Below are 19,073 nucleotides of genomic sequence, written 5' to 3' on the forward strand. Positions count from 1 at the left end.
AAGAATAAAGTGACAGTGCTTTTTAGTTTGGAGATTTATAGTAAAACAGATATTTCCCTTTTTTTACATTTAAGAAGGTGAGTGTGACTGAGTATCCATAAAAGTTATAGCTCTCTTTTTATTTGTTTCCTACCCCCTCCTTTCTCTTCCACTTCAGGATGGCCCCGGAGGTGATTCTAGCTATGGACGAGGGCCAATATGATGGGAAGGTGGATGTTTGGTCCTTGGGGATCACCTGTATAGAATTAGGTACGTGACAGTGTAATTTATCTACGCTGTAACTGTAGTAGAGAGAATATTTTTCTATATAATGAGCATAAACCTTGTACTCACTCTACTTAAAAACAAATTTTACAAAATATATAACCCTACCATCCTTTCTGAACACAAGATTTACTTTTTCTGCCAGATTGACTGACAGATCTGTGAATAACAGGACGCTAGACAGCTATGTCAACTTACACAGTGTTTTGCAAAGTCTGATTTAGGGTTTGGATAAATCAGTGGTGTTAATGAAGTCAGCAGTAAAACAGGCCTAGGCTAAGCTGTTACAAGTTTATTGTGAATAAATCTCTAATTTAGAAGAATTTAGAGGGAATACAAACTGACTGTTGTCTTTTCTGTTCCAGCGGAGAGGAAGCCTCCCTTGTTTAACATGAATGCAATGAGTGCCTTATACCACATAGCGCAGAATGAGAGCCCCACACTGCAATCTAGTGAATGGTAAGGTGTCACAAACACACACATGCACACGTATAATCAATATAGATATTTTAAAGGACCATACCAGTGATTTTGCATGTGCGTGTGTGCAATGATCATTTTACTGTAAAAGACTACTTATCAAAGGAATCTGTGGAGAGAGAAGTTGAGTCAGTAAATCCATGTACTCATCATTCTATGTTACCTGTTCTTTCAGTACAGACAGGGTTGTATATTTTATGTCAAAACAAACTAATACTACTATTATAAATTGCTATGATCTCTACTTTTATGGAAGGAATTGAATTTACTCTTATGGTAACTCACTCTTATTACACCAACAGAATTATGATATTTAGCTTCATAGTAACTGTCTGATATAAGTGTAGAGTAGGTGCCAGTCACAGAGGGATATTTCAGTCTCCTTGAGTCCAAGGTGTTGTGATATGCTGAAACAAAAGATGAATGTACATCTACTTACACATTACATTACTGTACACCCTCCGTACCAGCCAGAGGTTTATTACAGTGGAAGTAAAATAACTAACTCACTCACCGTCAGGACCTTCTGTTACAGGCAGTCGATTTTTGTGCTTTTTGAGAAAAAGAGTATCCAACACGCCATTATTCAGGTGATCGCTGAAATTGTGATGGCTTGTCACACATGGCAGTCGAACAGCATCAGTGCTTCTCTCCAAATCCTTCAACATGGGTTCCAAAATGTCTCATTCATGGCAGCAAAAACATTCTGTTGTGTACTGCATAGTTTGGCATGTGTTAAACTCCACCACCAGCTGCCATCTGTTCGTTCCAGAGTCCGACGTTCTGGCAGTGTCCCCTCTTCTTGCCCTTTCCCTGTCTCCCTCTGCTTGCCTCAGCAACATTTCCTCCTCAGTATACTCTGCTCAAAATGATAGGGTGCAACTGTCATTCCGTAGAAAAAGTAGTCGCCCTCATGTTGGAGCTCTTCATTTTCATCTGAAAGAATTACTACTTTGCAGAGCTACTTCTTTGAAAACTACTGTTTGTTTTCTAACTAATACATAAATTCTCCGGTGCCGATCATCCAATGTGAGTGCACATCTGAGTTTAAAGTAGAGAAATGGCATATTTGTGTGCTATCGTGTAGCTAAAACTGGTCTTCAAAATAACTTTGCATTATTCAGTACAACTAAATGTCAAAATAATGACTAGTGTTTTACAACACTAGAGTCTGTTAAGTATTTGTGATCCCTGATGAGTTTCACAGCTTTCGATTGGATGCAGTGTGGCAGTTGAAATGAGAGGCTCTGTCAGCAGACTTGTACTTAAATTCATGAATGTGCCACCATGACAGATTCACAGATGACTGCACAGTTTTAACGCTACTAAAACTCCTAAATTAAGTAACGTTAACAAAACCCAGTGCGGATGTGTGTGACTTTATGATGCATTAGCCATATTGAGCAAGTTTCAAGTCTGTGAGTTGATTTAGATTGTGTATAGAAATAAACTGAAACCAATGAGAAAAACTCTATTAAAAATTACAATGTGACCTGCATTAATTGTAAAATGGCTGCCTGTAAGAACACAGAATTTACTGCACTGACTCTGCAGACCTCTGGAATGGTCCTTTAATTTATCATTTGTGTTGTAAATCCATAAATATCTGCATGTAGTCACAGTGATGATGAAGTGCAGCAATAACAGAGGAAATTATTGTAGTTATGTTGTATGTTTTGCACCTCAAATGATTGTTAAGGGATATGTGTGTAGGTGTCCTGTTTTTTGTTTTGACCCTCTATCTTATCATCTTTGTTTCAGGACGGATTACTTTAGAAACTTTATCGATTCTTGCCTTCAGAAAATCCCCCAGGACAGACCGCACTCTGACGACATGCTGGGTGTAAGTGCCATGCACATGCTTTCCACTACTACACAGAGACAGAGAGTGGGGTCAGTTTGTCAAGACGGGAGATTGACAAGTCCCGTGGCGATAAATCTCTCTGATGTTTGCACTCTGCTCTGTCCTCCATAAGCTTCTATTTTGATTCACTAATCCTCTGCTTCCGGATTCACACACAACCACCACAACATGTACAGATATACACACACACACACACACACACACACACACACACACACACACACACACACCACACACACACACACACACACACACACACACAGACAGTTCAGTTTTGTAGAAAGAACACTGATGTAATTACTGTAGAGATGTGACTTCTCCATCCACTGTTGAGTAATTGAGCAGCTGTCACTTAGCCTGCTAATGGACTCGCTATTGCTAATGGATGTTGTCCTTGGGGTATGGAAGCACTGCACACTGTGTCTTTCTTTTGCAAATGTTAAGTTGTTACTTGCTTAAACAAAACTAAAACAATCTTTTTAACTGCCTCTCAGTGTGATGTTCTTCAGTTGGACTTCCAGCATGAAGAACAACGCTAATGTTAGAAATCCCTGTGTTTGTCAGGCTGGCTTTTATTCTCATCTTTGTCAGTTTGGACGATTAGTCGTCATCTGTTTGATCCACTATACAATGCATATACTGGAATAGGGATTTCCAGTTGTGTATTTTAGGCCCTAATACATACTCAAACATGAACAGTGGGCATGTAAGCAGTTCTGTTTAAACGTTGATGACGGATGATGGTGGAATTTACCATCACCTGAAACTCTTACAGTTAAGCGGACGTGGACAATATAAATCAAGCTTTTGAGTGTTATCTTTTGGTCTGACTCACAGACAAGTGTTGGAGATGGTTTCTGTCAAATTTAAGTTTTTTGAAAAGATGTTTGCAGCTTGCACTCCTTTCCTTGATCAAAGATAGACATCTCTGGGTAGCATGATGCATATTCTGGAGAGAAGTGGCAGAAATAACACTAACCCAGACTTGATCTGGGTGTGTCCCAAACCATCAAATATTGTAATTTGCACTGAACATGGACTCAAGAGAAGTCTTAGAAGTTTACCTTTGTGTCAGATATACCAGACTAAATATCCCAGCCACAAACACAAAGTAACAATGAGCTGTCTTAAAGTACTGATTTTTTTTTTTTTTTTTCCATTGGTGCAAAACCATCCACTGCCTTATTAAATTCAGGGCTATGACAAGATTGCAGAAGCTTATGCCTGATTCAGCACTCTGAGCCAACGGGGAGTGTTCCCTCTCGGGATATTGAACATTTTTTTGTTTGTGCAGTTTATGGCACAGAAATAAACTCACATTTTGATCACCTCATAAACTTTACCATACCCCCTGGGTTTGTCCACATCTCATGATGACATCACTCAGAAACCTAATTAGAGATGAACATTTCAGTGACAGAACGTTTTTATTGTATTCTTCTCATCGGCATTCCCCTTTGCCCTCTCTTCTTCCTCTGCGACTTCTCTGCTATGTTTCTTCCTTCCCGTCACCCTCTCCCCCAATAGCATGCGTTTCTGCAGCGTGAACGTCCAGACTCTGTGCTGATGGATCTTATTCAGAGGACCAAGGATGCGGTGCGAGAGCTGGACAACCTGCAGTACCGCAAGATGAAGAAGATCCTCCTTCAGGAAGCCCACAACGGACCCACTGCAGAAACCCAGGATGGAGATGAGGTTTGTGGATGTTTGTATGTTAAACTAAAATTAGAAATAAAATGAAAGCAACGGTGCTGGAGTACAGTAAGACTTGTGGGGAGGGGGTTTTGAGGACAGAAATACACTTGCCACTTTGATGGCATTCCACCATTCAGAGAAAATAACAAAGCATGTATTGGTTTGTATGCATGTCTCTTCTTTCTGTGTCTTCTGTGTCTCTTGGTCTCTCTCGTGTTCCCTCTTTGCCTCTCCCTTGCTGTCTCTCTCTGTGTTCTTTACACTCTGTCTCCAGGAGCTGGAGCCCGGCGGAGGTCGGACAGGAACGGTGAACAGTGTCGGCAGTAATCAGTCCATCCCCAGCATGTCCATCAGCGCCAGCTCACAGAGCAGCTCTGTCAACAGTCTGAACGAAGCGGCCCAGGACAGCCGCAGCGAGCTGGACCTGATGGAGGGAGACCACACAGTCATGTCCAACAGCTCTGTTATACACCTCAAACCAGTGAGTAAAGTGACTCAGACACACACCTATTTAAAGGAAGTGTAACCAATTATCAGTTTGTAATAATATCATCTGTGGCTCAGGTGGAAGTGTTGTCTAGTCTGACAGATTTACTCAAGTGAAATCACTTTTATGTCTCCAGGAAGAAGAGGAGAGTTTCTCTGGGGAGCAGGCAGCCAGCAGTCAACCCTCTGAGCCCCAGCCAACACCAGCTCAGGCCCCGAGGAAGCACTACCGCAACAGAGAGCATTTTGCCACTATACGCACAGCGTCACTCGTAAGAACACACTTACTCCTCTGTGTATCTCATTTAACTTCTATTACTTTTTCACAATTTTTTTAAATTAGTGATTGTTTAATAAATCTTTCAAATTTCTACATTTTATCATTCTAAATGTGATTGGACCGTGCTGATTCTCTCTGGCGTCCACATCTTGCAGGTGACTCGTGAGATGCAGGAACACGAGCAGGACTCTGAGCTGCGGGAGCAAATGTCAGGATACAAACGCATGAGACGGCAGCATCAGAAGCACCTGATGGCCCTGGAGAACAAGCTGAAAGGGGAGATGGATGAGCACCGCCTGAGGTTGGACAAAGAGCTGGAGAGTCAGAGAAGCAACTTCACCCAGGAGATGGAGAAGCTGCTCAAAAAACACCAGGCAGCCCTGGAGAAAGATGTATGTGGACAAGCAATTTCAGTAAAACACACATTCCTACAACTGAAGCAAGTGCCTTTTTGTCTCTTACTCATTATTCGTATTTTGTTTAGCTGAAGACTTTTGCTAACGACGAGAAGAAGTTCCAGCAGCACATCCAGGTGCAGCAGAAGAAGGAGCTCAGCAGCTTCCTGGAGTCACAGAAGCGGGAGTATAAACTACGCAAGGAGCAGCTCAAAGAGGTAACACACCTGAGTCACACACACCTACACGCAACAGACATCTGGACAACACATGCTGATTTCTTGTATTTCTAAATGTCATTATGCTACATGTTGGCATAAAGCGAGATAATGACAATGCCCTGACATACTGAAATGAAGTTAAATAACACCTGTGTGGCAGGAACTGAGTGAGAACCAGTCGACTCCCAAGAAGGAGAAGCAGGAGTGGCTGTCCAAGCAGAAAGAGAACATCCAGCACTTCCAGGTGAGGATCTCTGAGACCTGATTTCCTCAAACCTACCAATGGATTTGCACTGTCAGTAGAATCTGTAACGTTCTTGTCTTTTTGTCTTGTCTTTGTCTCTTGCTCATCTGACCTCGTAAGCTTTACTTGCAGTAAAGTGGTATTGAAGTGTGAGGTACACAGTATATTATTGTAATGCCACAATGTTTCCACTCCAAGGCGGAGGAGGAGGCCAACCTGCTGAGGAGACAGAGGCAGTATCTGGAGCTGGAGTGTCGGCGGTTCAAACGCAGGATTCTCATTGCCAGGCACAATGTGGAGCAGGATCTGGCCAGAGAGGTACTTAAACACACAGAGAGAACCAGACACCACCACCCACTCGTACTTCTTTGTTTGATTTTTATTCATTCAGTCACTCTAACCCTGCATCTTCTCCTCTTCAATCAGGAGCTGAACAAACGGCAGACACAGAAGGACTTGGAACATGCCATGCTGCTCAGGCATCACGAGTCGATGCAGGAGCTGGAGTTCAGGCACCTGGGGACGATCCAGAAGGCGCGGGCAGAGCTGATCCGGACCCAGCACCAGACAGAGCTCACCAACCAGCTGGAATACAATAAGAGGAGGGAGAGGGAGCTGAGACGCAAGCATGTCATGGAGGTCCGACAGCAGCCCAAGAGCCTCAAGGTACACAAAGTGATGCAGGGTTTTTTGGTTTTTCCTTAGCTGCTGTTCTGTAACTGTAACACTTAACAGTCAACTTTTTCATTTCTTCTCCTTTTGTAGTCGAAGGAGCTTCAGATTAAGAAGCAGTTCCAGGAGACTTGCAAAACCCAGACCAGGCAGTACAAGGCCCTCAGGAACCATCTGCTGGAGACCACACCCAAGTCTGACCACAAGGCCGTACTGAAGAGGCTGAAGGAGGAGCAGACCAGGAAGCTGGCCATCCTGGCCGAGCAGTACGACCACTCCATCAATGAAATGCTCTCCACACAGGCTGTGAGTACCCGAAGACAAGATCTAAAAGTTTTTTGAAATATAAATATGAAAATATGAAAAAATGTGGACAGTGATATTCACTGTCCACATTTTTTAAAAAGAAAATAAGAAAAAAATAAGAATTAGTTATTCTCTATTTATGGCTGCTTATATATTCATTATCTCACCGACACTGGGCTAAAATCAAACACTATGATGCTTACAGAGAAAGATTTTATTTCTCTCTCTCTTTATGTCTCTCTTTCTCTTTCACTTGCCTGCCCTCAGCTGCGGTTAGATGAAGCTCAAGAGGGCGAGTGTCAGGTTCTGAGGATGCAGCTGCAGCAGGAGCTGGAGCTGCTCAATGCGTACCAGAGCAAGATCAAGATGCAAACAGACGCTCAGCACGACAAGGAGAGGAGGGAGCTGGAGCAGAGGGTCTCTCTGCGGCGGGCTCTGCTGGAGCAGAAAGTAAGAAGGGGTCTAGTGTCAGGATGAGTGTCTATAAATTTTCGAGTGACATTAGAAAAAAAAATGTGTTTTGAGTTGTGGTTATGAGGCTACCCTTTTGTTGATATTCGCATGCTGTGTCTCACGTACTGTGTCTTTCAGTTAAAGGCCTTCCTTAGTTTCCTTTGTCTTTACCCCATGAGTGAGTTCCATCTTTTTTATGCTTGTTTTAAGAGCATTTGTGCATGGAATTCAGGGTGTGAGTTGCATAGTTGTTTTGTTGACGTTACATTTAAAAGTTCTATATTTGTTTTTCTAATTATTATGCTTACTCTGGAAATAAAGATTCTACTTGATTGGATCATATTTGATCTTTAAACCAACAACTTAGGAACCAGTTATCCTTTCAAAGCCGACTTTATTTTACTGTTTTTTTTCCCCCTAATTCATTTGTTCACTGTGTTCCCCAGATCGAGGAGGAAATGCTCGCCCTGCAGAACGAACGCCTGGAGCGAATCCGCTCACTGCTGGAGCGCCAGGCCCGAGAGATCGAGGCTTTTGACTCGGAGTCCATGCGGCTGGGCTTCAGCAACATGGTGCTCACTAACCTGGCTCCTGATTCCCAGGGAGGCTGGGGGGGAGGAGGCGGAGGAGGCCAGGGGGCTCAGGGGGGAGGCCACTGGCCCGGAGGAGGTGGAGGAGGGGGCCACCATAGTCATCACCACCAGGGGGGCTCCAGCTCACAGCAGCCTTGGGGTCACCCCATGCTGGCTGGGGGCCCGCCACCCTGGAGCCTCCACCACCCCGGAGGAGGGAATCAGAGGGGGAGTGGGGGCGGCATGGGAGGGGTGAGGAACAGCCCGCAGGCTATGAGGAGGACGTCATCAGGGGGGAGGAGTGAACAGGGCATGAGCAGGAGCGCCAGCATCACCTCTCAGATCTCCAACGGATCCCACCTGTCGTACACCTAGAACAAACACACACACACACTCAAGCAACACATTAATTGTCTTAAAGTGAAAGTTTTGTGCATCGAGGTACATTGTACACAGACACACACACACCTTGCATGCACCACACATGCTTCACACACACTTGTTATTTCCCACAGTATGTGTGACACACACTGCACAGTACTGAGACTGGGTTTACCTCAGCCCAGTTCCTCTCCCATCACCACTGTTCTCTTACATCAGTGTACTGCAAGCAGCAGTCTGTGGAAACCCAAGAGTCTTGAGACTAATCCAAGATGGCTGTTGGCCATATACAGTATGCCACAGTGCAATAGTGTCATTTTTACTGTAGCCTTCAGTGCTATTTTATGTGTTTATATTTGCAGTGTTAGTCTCTGTTGCCATAGACTCAAAGTAGTGTGTTCTTACAATCTACCATGGAGTTTATTATGAAAAGTTTGCAGTATGCTGTTTTTATATGCTGTTTTGTGGTAGCACGATAAGGTGCATTATGGAAAAATTTGCATTCGTTGTGTGCAATTTTTAAAGTAACATTTAAATATTTGTCCTTGTGCAAATTCCTTCAAACCACTCACAGCTTAAGATTTAAGCACAGACATGTTACTGATAGAAGGTTTAATGAGATTATCATTTATGTGCAGTTGCAGGCAGATGAGAGGGCAGGAGGTAATGTAGGGGTCTGACCAAAGAATGATGATTGAAGAACACGTTGGACAGGTCTAGTAGGAAAATGTATAGAAGGTCGTTGTAAGTGAGTACCAGTGGGTATCTCTGACTTTATAGAAGTAGTTCAGGGACAGCTGTTGGATGAACAGCCTAAGTGACTTTAACTGAGAAACTTCCAAAAGAGCAGAACCAGTGAAATCACCTGGTGAAGTGATTTATTGAAACAAAAAAGTGCATACTCTCAGTCCTCAATGCCACACAGGTTTGAAGTCCCTGGACTTATTGTGTACTATGAGCAGGGCTGCAAAGATGCCAAAGGTCAAGGGTTCAGAGTCGGATTTGTTGTTATAACTATTCATGCCAACTTATTGTGATGTTTTTTAATGAGATTGTGCCAGAGGTGTCAGTGGAAGTTCAGTTCGTACTATGTGGCCAAGTAGATGCTGTTTTGTTTTGTTTTTTTCACTGGAGGAGAGACGCAGACGTTTCTTGTGCATGCTCAGCCTGGTTGGTTGAGCTCTTGGGTTTCCACAGGCCTCTGTCCTTCACTCACACCTGCCCAGTGGACGGCCAGTCGGAGGGATACTGAAGCCTTATTATTAGTCCACGGCCCTCGTGACAGGGATGGGTTTTCAGCAGCACCTAACCTCTACTTGAATAGTTTCAAAACTGTGTGTTCACTCTTCACTTGTTCGCAGTCTCTTCCCGGTCTAATTTGGCACTGTCTTAGCAATGCACTATGCAGTTAAAAAAAAAACTCTGATAAATTAAACCATGCCTGTTGGCCTACCTCAAGAACACTCAAGCAGAGCTTCACCACAGGGTGTCGTGACTTGATAATTACTTGCACTTTGGCACAGGCCTTTACCCACACTAAATGTTAAGACATATTTACACACACACTAACACACATACAGTAGTTATTGTATATTTTTTATTCCCCAGTCAACCAGTCCCATGTCCCTTTGCACACTTGGCTGATGAATGCATGTACAGGGTTACATTTTGTGAAAGTGGGACTGGGACGTGAAAGTGTTAAAAAAATAAATGATTTTTTTTTTTTTTTTTTAAATAGCACACTTAGTTTTTAGCTGAGTTGGCTGTAAATGAGCAAACACACTCAGCAACAAGCAAAATTTAGGTTTGTTTGTTGTTTCGGGGCAACTTTTTGGGTGACATTGTCAATCGCAATTGTCTAAATATGTCCCAGTGTGTTGTTTTTGACTTTTGAAAGGGGGTAGGGTTAAGATGAATGAACACGGAGTGCGCAGAGGAGCCTCGCCAGGCCTCTGCTGGTTGGTGACTGCTGAATGTCTCGGTGGGTGGATGGGTGGTGATGCTGTGATCTCCGCTGCCATGCCCCTGCAACCTTCCCCGGTCTGACACCCCGCTCTGTCTCACCCCTGGTGACCCCAATGTCATGTTCTGACCACCAGTCTCCCTGGCTCCCCTCACCTCCGTTTCCTCCCCTCATGAGCCTGGTGTGGTCTTCACCCCCTCCCTGATCTATCTGAGAAGAGCTCTTCAAGTGAAAGAAAAGAAGAAAAATATATATATAAATATGTATTATTTTATAAGTCTATAAAAAAGAAGGATTATAGAGAAATAGATATAGGTGGAAGTCTTATTGTGAAATGCAGAGATTATGCATTATATGATTTTCAGAGGTGGAATGTACAGGAAACCTGTTAATATTGTATATTTTGAATTTGAAAATATGGAAATCTAATTGACAAATCAAAGACAAATTAAGTTGTTGTGATGCGGACACAGTGACGTGGTTTTAGACCAGCGGTATTCAGATGTTTTACGGACGCTGGGTTTTCACTGTCTTACTTGCAGCTGCGAGTTCTGAAACTTGTTACAGATATTCTGTTGTGAATGATAACAACACAATTCTAGGTCAGATTGCCTCAAGTAAATGGCAACATTTTGTTTTAACGCAGAATGAGGATGATTTTGCACATAATTTGAAATCTAGTTAGGTGTAGCCTCAGCTTTAGCGCAGGCTATATTTTACTGACATTATGATACCCAATATAGAAGACTCAACCTGTCGTGTTTAGCTTTTTCATGGATTTTAGAAGACTCAATGGCCTAAAGTCAAGAATATAATAATAGAGAAAAAGAAAGAAAGAGTTGTCCTTTAAAGATCTAAAAAATCTGAAAAGTTGCTGAATTCTAAAATATTTGGCGGCAGAAACAACATGTAGTTCACTCCAAAACCTGAATTATTTCCAAATGCTTGCACAAGACAGTGAAAATATATCTGTTGTTTGATATCTACAAAGGGGTTACTCTTAGGTGTTGTGGGGTCCACTGATATTATTTGGACTTTGATGTCTGATTCATGAAACGTGTGCCCTCTTTTGTTCTGGTTACACACAAAACACTTTCACACTGCACTTAAGTATTTGCCTTTTTAAAAAGAAATCTTACCACCCTGAACTCAGACCTTAAAATCCTGTTGTTTTTCACGGCTCAGTTCTGAAAACATAAAAAAAAAGGAAGAAAAAAAAAAAGAAGGAATGTGGTGGTCCCACTTCTTTCTCCAGCCAGTATGCCGTCGTACCCAACACATTTTACCAACCTTTCTTCCAGTTCTGTGGTGTTTTATTTCCTTTTGATGCCAGAAAGGGTAATTTTATTATTTTCCTGATGATGTCTGCAGAGGGCCAAATGAGTGGCAGATTTTTAGAGCTCTTGTGTTTACTAGAATTCCCAGGTTTTTTTTTTTTTTTTTTTTTTGAGGCAGTTGGGGCATAGTCTAGCTTTAGACCTTGGTCACTCTGAACTGGATCAGTTGCACTGATTGCACAAGTGATTGACCAGATTAAAGAGTCTACTGTGATCCCCCTCAGTGTGCTGAGGGATGGCTGCCATTGGCTGAGCGTAGGCAGGAGGCAGGGTCATGTCTCTGTACAGTCTGTTTATCAGTATTCCTTTTATCTCTCCTGTCATTTGGTGGATCTTGCTGTTTTATTCTCCCTGGTCCAGAGACCTGTATTAAACTGTATTAAATTGTATAGATTGTGCAAAAAGCTGAATGTCGCATAGCAGAAGAGAAAAGCTATTCCTTACAGATGACAAAGTGATTTAAAATGTATAAAAGAAATTCAGAAACAAAGTTTAGGGGATAAATGTAATATTTTGTTTGTAATTACTATTTTTTGTTGGAAGAGGGCTACTGGATAAAGAATCATCTGTAATAAAGTAATTTTAATATTTCTTTGTCCTATGGTGTTTTGTGTGTGAGGGGCATGACAAAGTAATTTGTATTTAAAGCCTGAAAAAAGATTATATATTATGATATGTGATGCTTTATGCTGTTGGTCATAAATGTCTGAGGTATTATAATTAATTTTTTAGGTTATGTAATATTGTTAGATTGTTTGTTTGATGCTTGTTTCATTTTCATAATCTTTCTTTTGTGCACAGGGATTTTTCTAAAAGAAGGGAGGAACTACACTGTCTGAAAACCTGTTGCTTTAATAAGTAACCTGTATAGATAAATACTAATATTTGGTGAAGCCATGTCACTTTTGTCTTTACCAAAGGTCATGTGTCCTCTTGATCAACTTGACTGTTTCCAGCTTGTCCACTGCCCTTGTTTGGCTGATTTTCTCTTCCAGGTGTTTGAAGGACTGAACCCAAAAATGCAAATATTGTCCAAAGCCAATTAAATCTTTCTGCAGATCTCATCTCTCTCTCCTCAGCGTGTATAGGACCTCTTCCAGGTGAAGTTCCCCTCTTCTTCATCCACGCTGCTCTGTTCAGGTGCCTGTGGTCTCGGTCTCCTCATCATTGTGGGTCTCCTCCTGCGAGGAGCAGCCGTGTTGCTGTTGCTGGTTCTGTTCCTCTGTCCAGCCTGACTATATTCTCCTAGTGGACCACCCCAGCTTCCCCCATCCCTCTCCTCCCCCTTTAGGAAATCAGCCACTACTCTGAAGTACTCCAGAACCGCCATATGACTCCAGCTACCTTCCTCCACCTCCTCGTTTTCAGTGCTCCCTCCCTCCGTCTCCTCTTGGCCTTCCAGAGTGAATCCACAGTGCCCTCCTTTGTCTGTCAACACCAGAAGGAAATAAGGATTGCTTTGAAAAAGGGGGATGGGCAGAGCAGAGGCAGGCGGGAGGAGAGGGTCGTCACGGCTGCAGATACAGAGCACTGGGACAGCCACCTCATCTGCATCTCTCAGTGGTTCGTTCCTCTCCCAGTAGCTGTCCCAGTCCTTGGCTGGGTAAGCCCTCTCGCCCAGTGCCCAGGCAGCTGAGGGTTCCAGACCCTGCAGGGAGTAAGGTCTAGAAGTTCTCCGCTGAGACTGGGCCGAAGAACAGAAAAGAGATTCCTCGAAGTCCCTGAGGGATGGGGAGCTGAGGACCTGATCCACATCCAGGACTTCTCTGAAGGAGCTTGCATATCTTATACCAGAGCCATGTGGGTTTAAAAAAAACAAAAAGGAAGTTTTTATTATTATGTCATATTGCTTTGATATCAGTGTTGTAACTACTATAAAAACATTTTAATTTTGCTTTTAATTTCTCCCACCTTCTGAGCTGCAGTTTCCGGTGAAACAGCACCCCCCAGTGATAAATATGAGGCATGGCTTTTTCAAACCACAGCTGGCCCAGCAGCACAGGTGAGATGGCTGCAGCTGCTGTCAGGTATGTACTTGATCCACACTCCCCCAAATAGGAAAGAAGGATCCCTGATCCTGAACCCTCACTCACTGCGACCAATGAAGACGATGGGTGGCGGCTGTGGACATAAGCTACAACCTGAAAATGGTTGACATCGAAGATATCGTCAGTGTCAGGTAAAAAAAAAAAAAAAAAAAGAGCAGATTGAAATATAACAACTATTTGGTGGCTTTCCATGAAACTGACATTAATGTTTCCCAGAGGATTAATCTTACCCCTGACTTTTCCTCTAGTGCCACCATGATACTGGCATGTTTGGCCTTTAGTGACTCATCTTGACAAATATTGGATGGATTTCCATGCAACTTGGTACAAACATTCATGGTCCCAAGAGGATAAATCTCGATGGTGATCCCTTAACTCTTCATCCAGTGACATCATCAGGTCAAAATGTCAGTTCCTCCAGTACTTTGGTTTATGACTGAATACCTGCAAAGCTATCCCATCAGCCTCATGTACTTTCATTTAGTGATAATTAACAAATGTTAGCATGCTAATTTGCTAAAATTAGTCTGTGAATGCTTAGTAATACATTTATCTGCTGATTATTTTTCCAAATTATTTCCTTAAACACCAAAAATAAGTGGAAGATGTCAATCACAATTTCCCAGAGTGCAAAATAGCATCTTTAAATTACTTATTTTGTCCAGTACGCAAAAGTATTGAATATACAATGATATAGAACAGGAAAAAGCAGCAAATCCTCACATTTGAAAACAATAAGATGATTAAATGTTGGATATTTATGAGTGATAAATTACTGAAAATCATCAGAATTGTTGGCTATTCATTCTCTGTAAATAAATTAAGCTGTTTCAGCACACACACAAATAATACCTTACCCTAAACGTAACCAAAAAAAAGTATGCCCGCTATCTGGTGTAAATCAGAACAGTTACCCTTATATACCTGCTCAAGATCAGCTGGGTCTCCAAACTCAGTGAGTCGTGCTGTGGTCAGCGGGCACCCTGCTGTGCCTCGAGGGTGAAACACCACCACATAAAAGCCCTGACGTATGGCCTGATGGCACAGCGCCTTTAAGTGAGGGGTCATCCCTCCCCAGTGCTGAGGGATGAGGAGGAGAACAGGAGGCGTCGAGGTGAAGCAGCCCAGCGCCTTTCCCCCTGTCTGATGCTCCTTCCTCCCCTCCCACCTCTTCCTCCCAGCCGCCTCACCCTGTCCTGTACCCACGGCCCAGTCCACAGCTACAATCCCTCCATCTCTCAGTAACAGATTATCTCTTGTGAACTGTATTGTGTCTCTGACCTCTCCGCACAGCAGGCTGGATAGAGTCTGGAGGTGGGGGTCCCCCCTGGGCCAGGCGGCCAGTCTCGGCCTGGCCAGGGAGTCACAGTGCCGGTGCAGATATTTGGCAAGAGCAGTGGGTTTGCAAATGAACCTGGGTCTTGCAGCCCTGATAGTCTGCCTTGTCCAGCAACTCGCTCTGGGCCAGCGGAGACCCAGACACAGCAGGAAAAATAACAAGGATGGAAGCAGACAGAAGAAACAGTCCCATACAAATAACGCCATTGGTAAATACAAGAGATCCTAGTATAACATAAAATCAACTTTTTCTTTGGGGTGTTTTGCTGTGATTTCTTCAGTAACCTTTGACCCCCATATTTTACAAACTCCTGCCTTCTTGTATCATGCAGCAGTGTGAAGGTCTGAAGGTCCTTGTGTTCTGGATAGTCGTCTCCTTTCTCCACTTTGTTAAAAAAGAGTGAAGAAAAGTCTTTGGTTATTGGCAAAAAAAAGTGAACTGGAAAAAAGACTGGGTCATGTAAGTTGTCCCCTCCTTCTTTCTCCTCCCTCCATAAATCATTTACTGCAAGCACAAGCTCTGATAGAAACCCAGCAAACAAAGGCCACAAAAATCTGTCCCATTAATGTTAATGTGATTATGGGCTTTGACCTTGTCTGTAGTCACTTCTTTTGCATTCTTACTCCAGTTTACCTGCAAATATTTGTTTGGATTGTTGATACAGCAGACCTGGGAAATTTTCCTCTGTTTGTTTTATAGGTCTAACTATGCAGTATCTTTATTACACCACTTATAAAAACAATTGTCAAATCTTAAAGTGTTGGCCACAGATAAATCCAGAATCTATGAATATTCAAATACTGTTCATTGCAGAAGTGTAAGTGCGGGACACTAGATGTCTCCAAATTCACTGTAAAATTCATTCTCAGTACATGTGTGCTCTAGGTTTAAAGTTTACAATCAGTTTCACACTGGATCCAGTTGTGAGATCACAAAACCTGCTCATACGTGAGCAGTCAGATTTTAGGTGAGCGCAGAGAAGTTTTTCCACTTCAGCAGATGAATGCAAAAACAGGCTTCTAGTTTCAAACTCTGTACATACTTTTCATCATTCTGCACACTGAAGCTCAAACATGCAAGTGAAGTAACAAAAAGCAAAATACTTTTCTGTATTTTGAGTGGAGGGGGTCTTTACTTATCCTGTCATGTCCTCAGGGAACTCACAGCACTTGGTTAAGGTTAGTGGAAGAACGTGGTCTGGTTTAATACAGAAAACATGTGTAGTGTGTTCATGCATTAGTTGAAAGTCCTGCAGAGTGTCATGAAAAAAATTGAAAATTCTGTGACAGTTGAAAACCACACTTCCACTTAAAATACTGTGCCACACCTAAACCTGATAAGAGGCCTGGATCAGGGTCTGAACACTCTGCATGTGATATTGCCTGTTGCTAGTTAACTCTAGCTGACTGTGTATCGAATGCATTAATTAAGTTGCTGATCTTTGTTATAGTTATTACTGGTTCCTTTGTTCGGTTTGAGTAAGTTATTGATATTTGATATATTTACTGCTGTTTATTTGTTCAATAGTAAAAGAGGCCTTTGATTATATTTATTAGAACACACCGATTATAGTTTCCGTTTCCCTTTAAGCTATTAAATCATCTGTCACAGTAAACCATCATCATCATTCATCACTGAATCCTTTGGAACAGATAATAAATTGCTGAATGGCTCTCCTCTGGCCTTCATGCTTTAACTAGTTCAGTTTATTGCAGTGACTATCTCACAAACTGCTGTGAGAGTGGGTTGGATGTTCAGATACTAGATATCATTTTAGGAACAGGTTTGCAATTCAAGGGGAGAGAATAGTGAATAACTGAACCCATGGACTTTTGGCATTTTGAACATTGGTTTTTCTGACTCATGTAATACTTACAAGTAATCTTATCTGTGGAGGAATCACTTCCCTGTTCAGTGGGTGTTTGCGCTGTGAGGAACCTGCTGATCGTATCTCAGATAAACAATGTTCACCTCCTCCACAAGCCTCCATCGTTGCAGGCATCAGTATCCCTGTGTGTCTGTCAGACAGATTCTGAGTAACGAAGATGTTTGTACCTTTGAACTGGTTCACCTTGTACAGTACAGAAAGCCTATCCTTAATTCTGAGAAGCCTAACCACTATCGGCCTTGCTTTTTCTATAGTTTCTCAACGTTCAAGTTTTTCTGACATGATTCGTCTGATCTCTTCCTCAGAGTCAGACCATTTTTTATGGTCAGTCCCTGGAACTCCTTCAATGATCAAATTGTTAGTGTGAGACTCATTCACCAAGTAATCTGTTTTACCATCTGTGTTGTTAAGGCATAAGCTAGCTGTCACTGTTCAGTGATTTTTAACTCATCCACTTCCTTCTGGTCACGTATACACACCTTTTGTTGGAGGAGGTCGTGAGCATTTAGAACAAAGCCTTTGTCATTACTTTTATTGGAGTAAGTTCTTGGGAAAGAGCTTAAGGCAGTTTAGAGGGTGATATAACCTGTAGTCATGAGAGAAGAAATCTTTTTTCAAATTTATAGAGCTGTTTAAATTGTAATTGTAACATGAGTAAGGTGGAGTGTGAGTATTGTCCTCTGTCAGTCCTTTTATTGTACTGTAGCACATATCGTAATATCACCTACTGCAAGAAAGGAAGAATTCAAACAGATACAGCAGAGAGATCTGTGGTTTGCATCATTTAATATAACAGTAAATCTGTTTGTTATCTGCCTGCAGTGTGCTTCTCTTTTACCCTCAACCACCCACCCACACACACCCCCACAAACCGAAGGGAAAATAATATATTGAATGAAAAAGAGGTTTAAACATCTCAGATTCAGGAAATCCTTGTATCTGTGTATTAATGTTCTGAAAGACAGTTAATGCAACATTATGCAACTTTTTAACTCAAAATAACAGCTTCAAAATCATGTTGCTGGAAGAGAAGTATGTAACGCTTTACTACACAATGCAGACATGTCCTCTGCAGCCATTCAAAGACAGAAAAAAAAATAATCATTGTTTTTCAATTCAGATGTTAAACCACACTCTTTAATCCACCACAGTCTGCTACAATGCATATTAAAAAATGCAATATCAAGTAAATACAGTTGTTGAGATTATAGAATAATAATTATGAGTAAATTAAATATTAAAGTATAATACATCTGTTGTTATGATAATAAGCCACTTAAGGCAGAACGAAACATTCTAGTAGCTGAAACACTGAAGATTAAAAAAACAAACAATGAAATCATAACCCTGATGCCAAGGTAACAGGTCAAACAAGTCCAACAAAGTAATGACTCCTCCCTAATAAATAAGTAGTCTACTGGACGACATCAAGACCTAAGGTACAGTATAGTAATACCTCTTTTGTTTGTTTTTTGTTTTTGTTTTTTGGTTTAATAATCAACAATAACTTTGTGATGTTCAGAGCACAAATCAAACCAAAATTTGCTTAAGGTTTGATATGTCCTCTGAACATGTATATTTGTGTGCAATTAGACAAGTTTATCTTGAATTTTACCAAATTTATTCTGTATCAAAATCTTAATTAAGGGGTGATTTTACCCAGACTGTGGCTCTATAGCTCACTGTTCTGGGACAAATATAATAATAAATCAGTCATCACAGAACAGTACGCAGTCAAGAATGTCAACTAAAAAGCAAAAAGGAACAATAGGAATTTAATGTGGCAGTAAAAAAGTGTAAGGCAGCGCCTTTGGTCATAGTGCATGATAAGATAAGATGAACCATAGTGGACCTATCTGCTTAAACTAAGTCGGAATCTACTCCACAAAGGAAAGCCGTCAAACATCAAGGCAAAGAATGAAAAACTCAGCTGCTGTTGATTGTTATCTGAATGTTATGTTGCTTTGCAACAGTTGAAGGATAGAGGGCCATTCACCGTTTCACTGACCACTACTGAAGCTATACAACAGAGAAAAACATCCTCACTCATGCAAGGTCAAGAATGATCTTTAGCACTCAACCCTGATCAGTTTTTTTATCATCTGACACCACCTGGGTAAGGACTGCCCTTACTGATACTGTTTGCCTCATGTTAGGCCACCCTTGATAAACTAGCTGCGTGTTT

At 41.9% G+C, this 19,073-nt stretch overlaps 2 protein-coding genes across 5 annotated transcripts in view; one reads left to right on the plus strand and one right to left on the minus strand.

Annotated features, from left to right (window-relative positions):
- Positions 1-12,204, plus strand: part of LOC108893431 (serine/threonine-protein kinase TAO1) — a 24,799-nt gene extending 12,595 nt beyond the window's left edge. For 3 of the 4 annotated variants that reach the window (XM_018691456.2, XM_018691458.2, XM_018691457.2), the window contains exons 8-21: positions 158-249; positions 630-723; positions 2,506-2,587; positions 4,136-4,303; positions 4,578-4,784; positions 4,927-5,061; positions 5,225-5,461; positions 5,554-5,682; positions 5,846-5,929; positions 6,128-6,247; positions 6,356-6,595; positions 6,695-6,907; positions 7,175-7,357; positions 7,807-12,204. In XM_018691456.2, coding sequence (XP_018546972.1) covers positions 158-249; positions 630-723; positions 2,506-2,587; positions 4,136-4,303; positions 4,578-4,784; positions 4,927-5,061; positions 5,225-5,461; positions 5,554-5,682; positions 5,846-5,929; positions 6,128-6,247; positions 6,356-6,595; positions 6,695-6,907; positions 7,175-7,357; positions 7,807-8,307 — 2,485 coding nt within the window. In that variant the 3' untranslated portion in view covers positions 8,308-12,204. Of the gene's footprint in view, positions 1-157; positions 250-629; positions 724-2,505; positions 2,588-4,135; positions 4,304-4,577; positions 4,785-4,926; positions 5,062-5,224; positions 5,462-5,553; positions 5,683-5,845; positions 5,930-6,127; positions 6,248-6,355; positions 6,596-6,694; positions 6,908-7,174; positions 7,358-7,498; positions 7,778-7,806 lie in introns of those variants that run through there. The other variant, XM_051078803.1, reaches the window with a different exon arrangement.
- On the minus strand, positions 9,893-15,497 carry LOC108893433 (protein ABHD15). Its single transcript, XM_018691459.2, has 4 exons — positions 14,586-15,497; positions 13,525-13,754; positions 12,529-13,397; positions 9,893-10,498 (listed from the first exon to the last, which is right to left on the minus strand). The coding sequence occupies exons 1-3, from the start codon at positions 15,204-15,206 to the stop codon at positions 12,689-12,691; spliced, it is 1,560 nt and encodes a 519-aa protein (XP_018546975.1). The 5' UTR covers positions 15,207-15,497; the 3' UTR covers positions 9,893-10,498; positions 12,529-12,688.
- Between the last annotated feature and the right edge of the window lie 3,576 nt (positions 15,498-19,073).

This window comes from Lates calcarifer, linkage group LG20 (genome assembly GCF_001640805.2).
Source record: "Lates calcarifer isolate ASB-BC8 linkage group LG20, TLL_Latcal_v3, whole genome shotgun sequence".
Taxonomy (NCBI): domain Eukaryota; kingdom Metazoa; phylum Chordata; class Actinopteri; family Centropomidae; genus Lates; species Lates calcarifer.

Excerpts from the sequence above, each read along its gene's own strand:
- LOC108893433 (XM_018691459.2), bottom strand. The coding sequence starts at position 15,206 with ATGGCGTTATTTGTATGGGACTGTTTCTTCTGTCTGCTTCCATCCTTG. Across the intron at positions 13,755-14,585 it reads ACCCAGCTGATCTTGAGCAG|GTTGTAGCTTATGTCCACAG; the intron begins GTATATAAGGGT and ends AACCATTTTCAG. Across the intron at positions 13,398-13,524 it reads CGGAAACTGCAGCTCAGAAG|ATATGCAAGCTCCTTCAGAG; the intron begins GTGGGAGAAATT and ends CTCTGGTATAAG.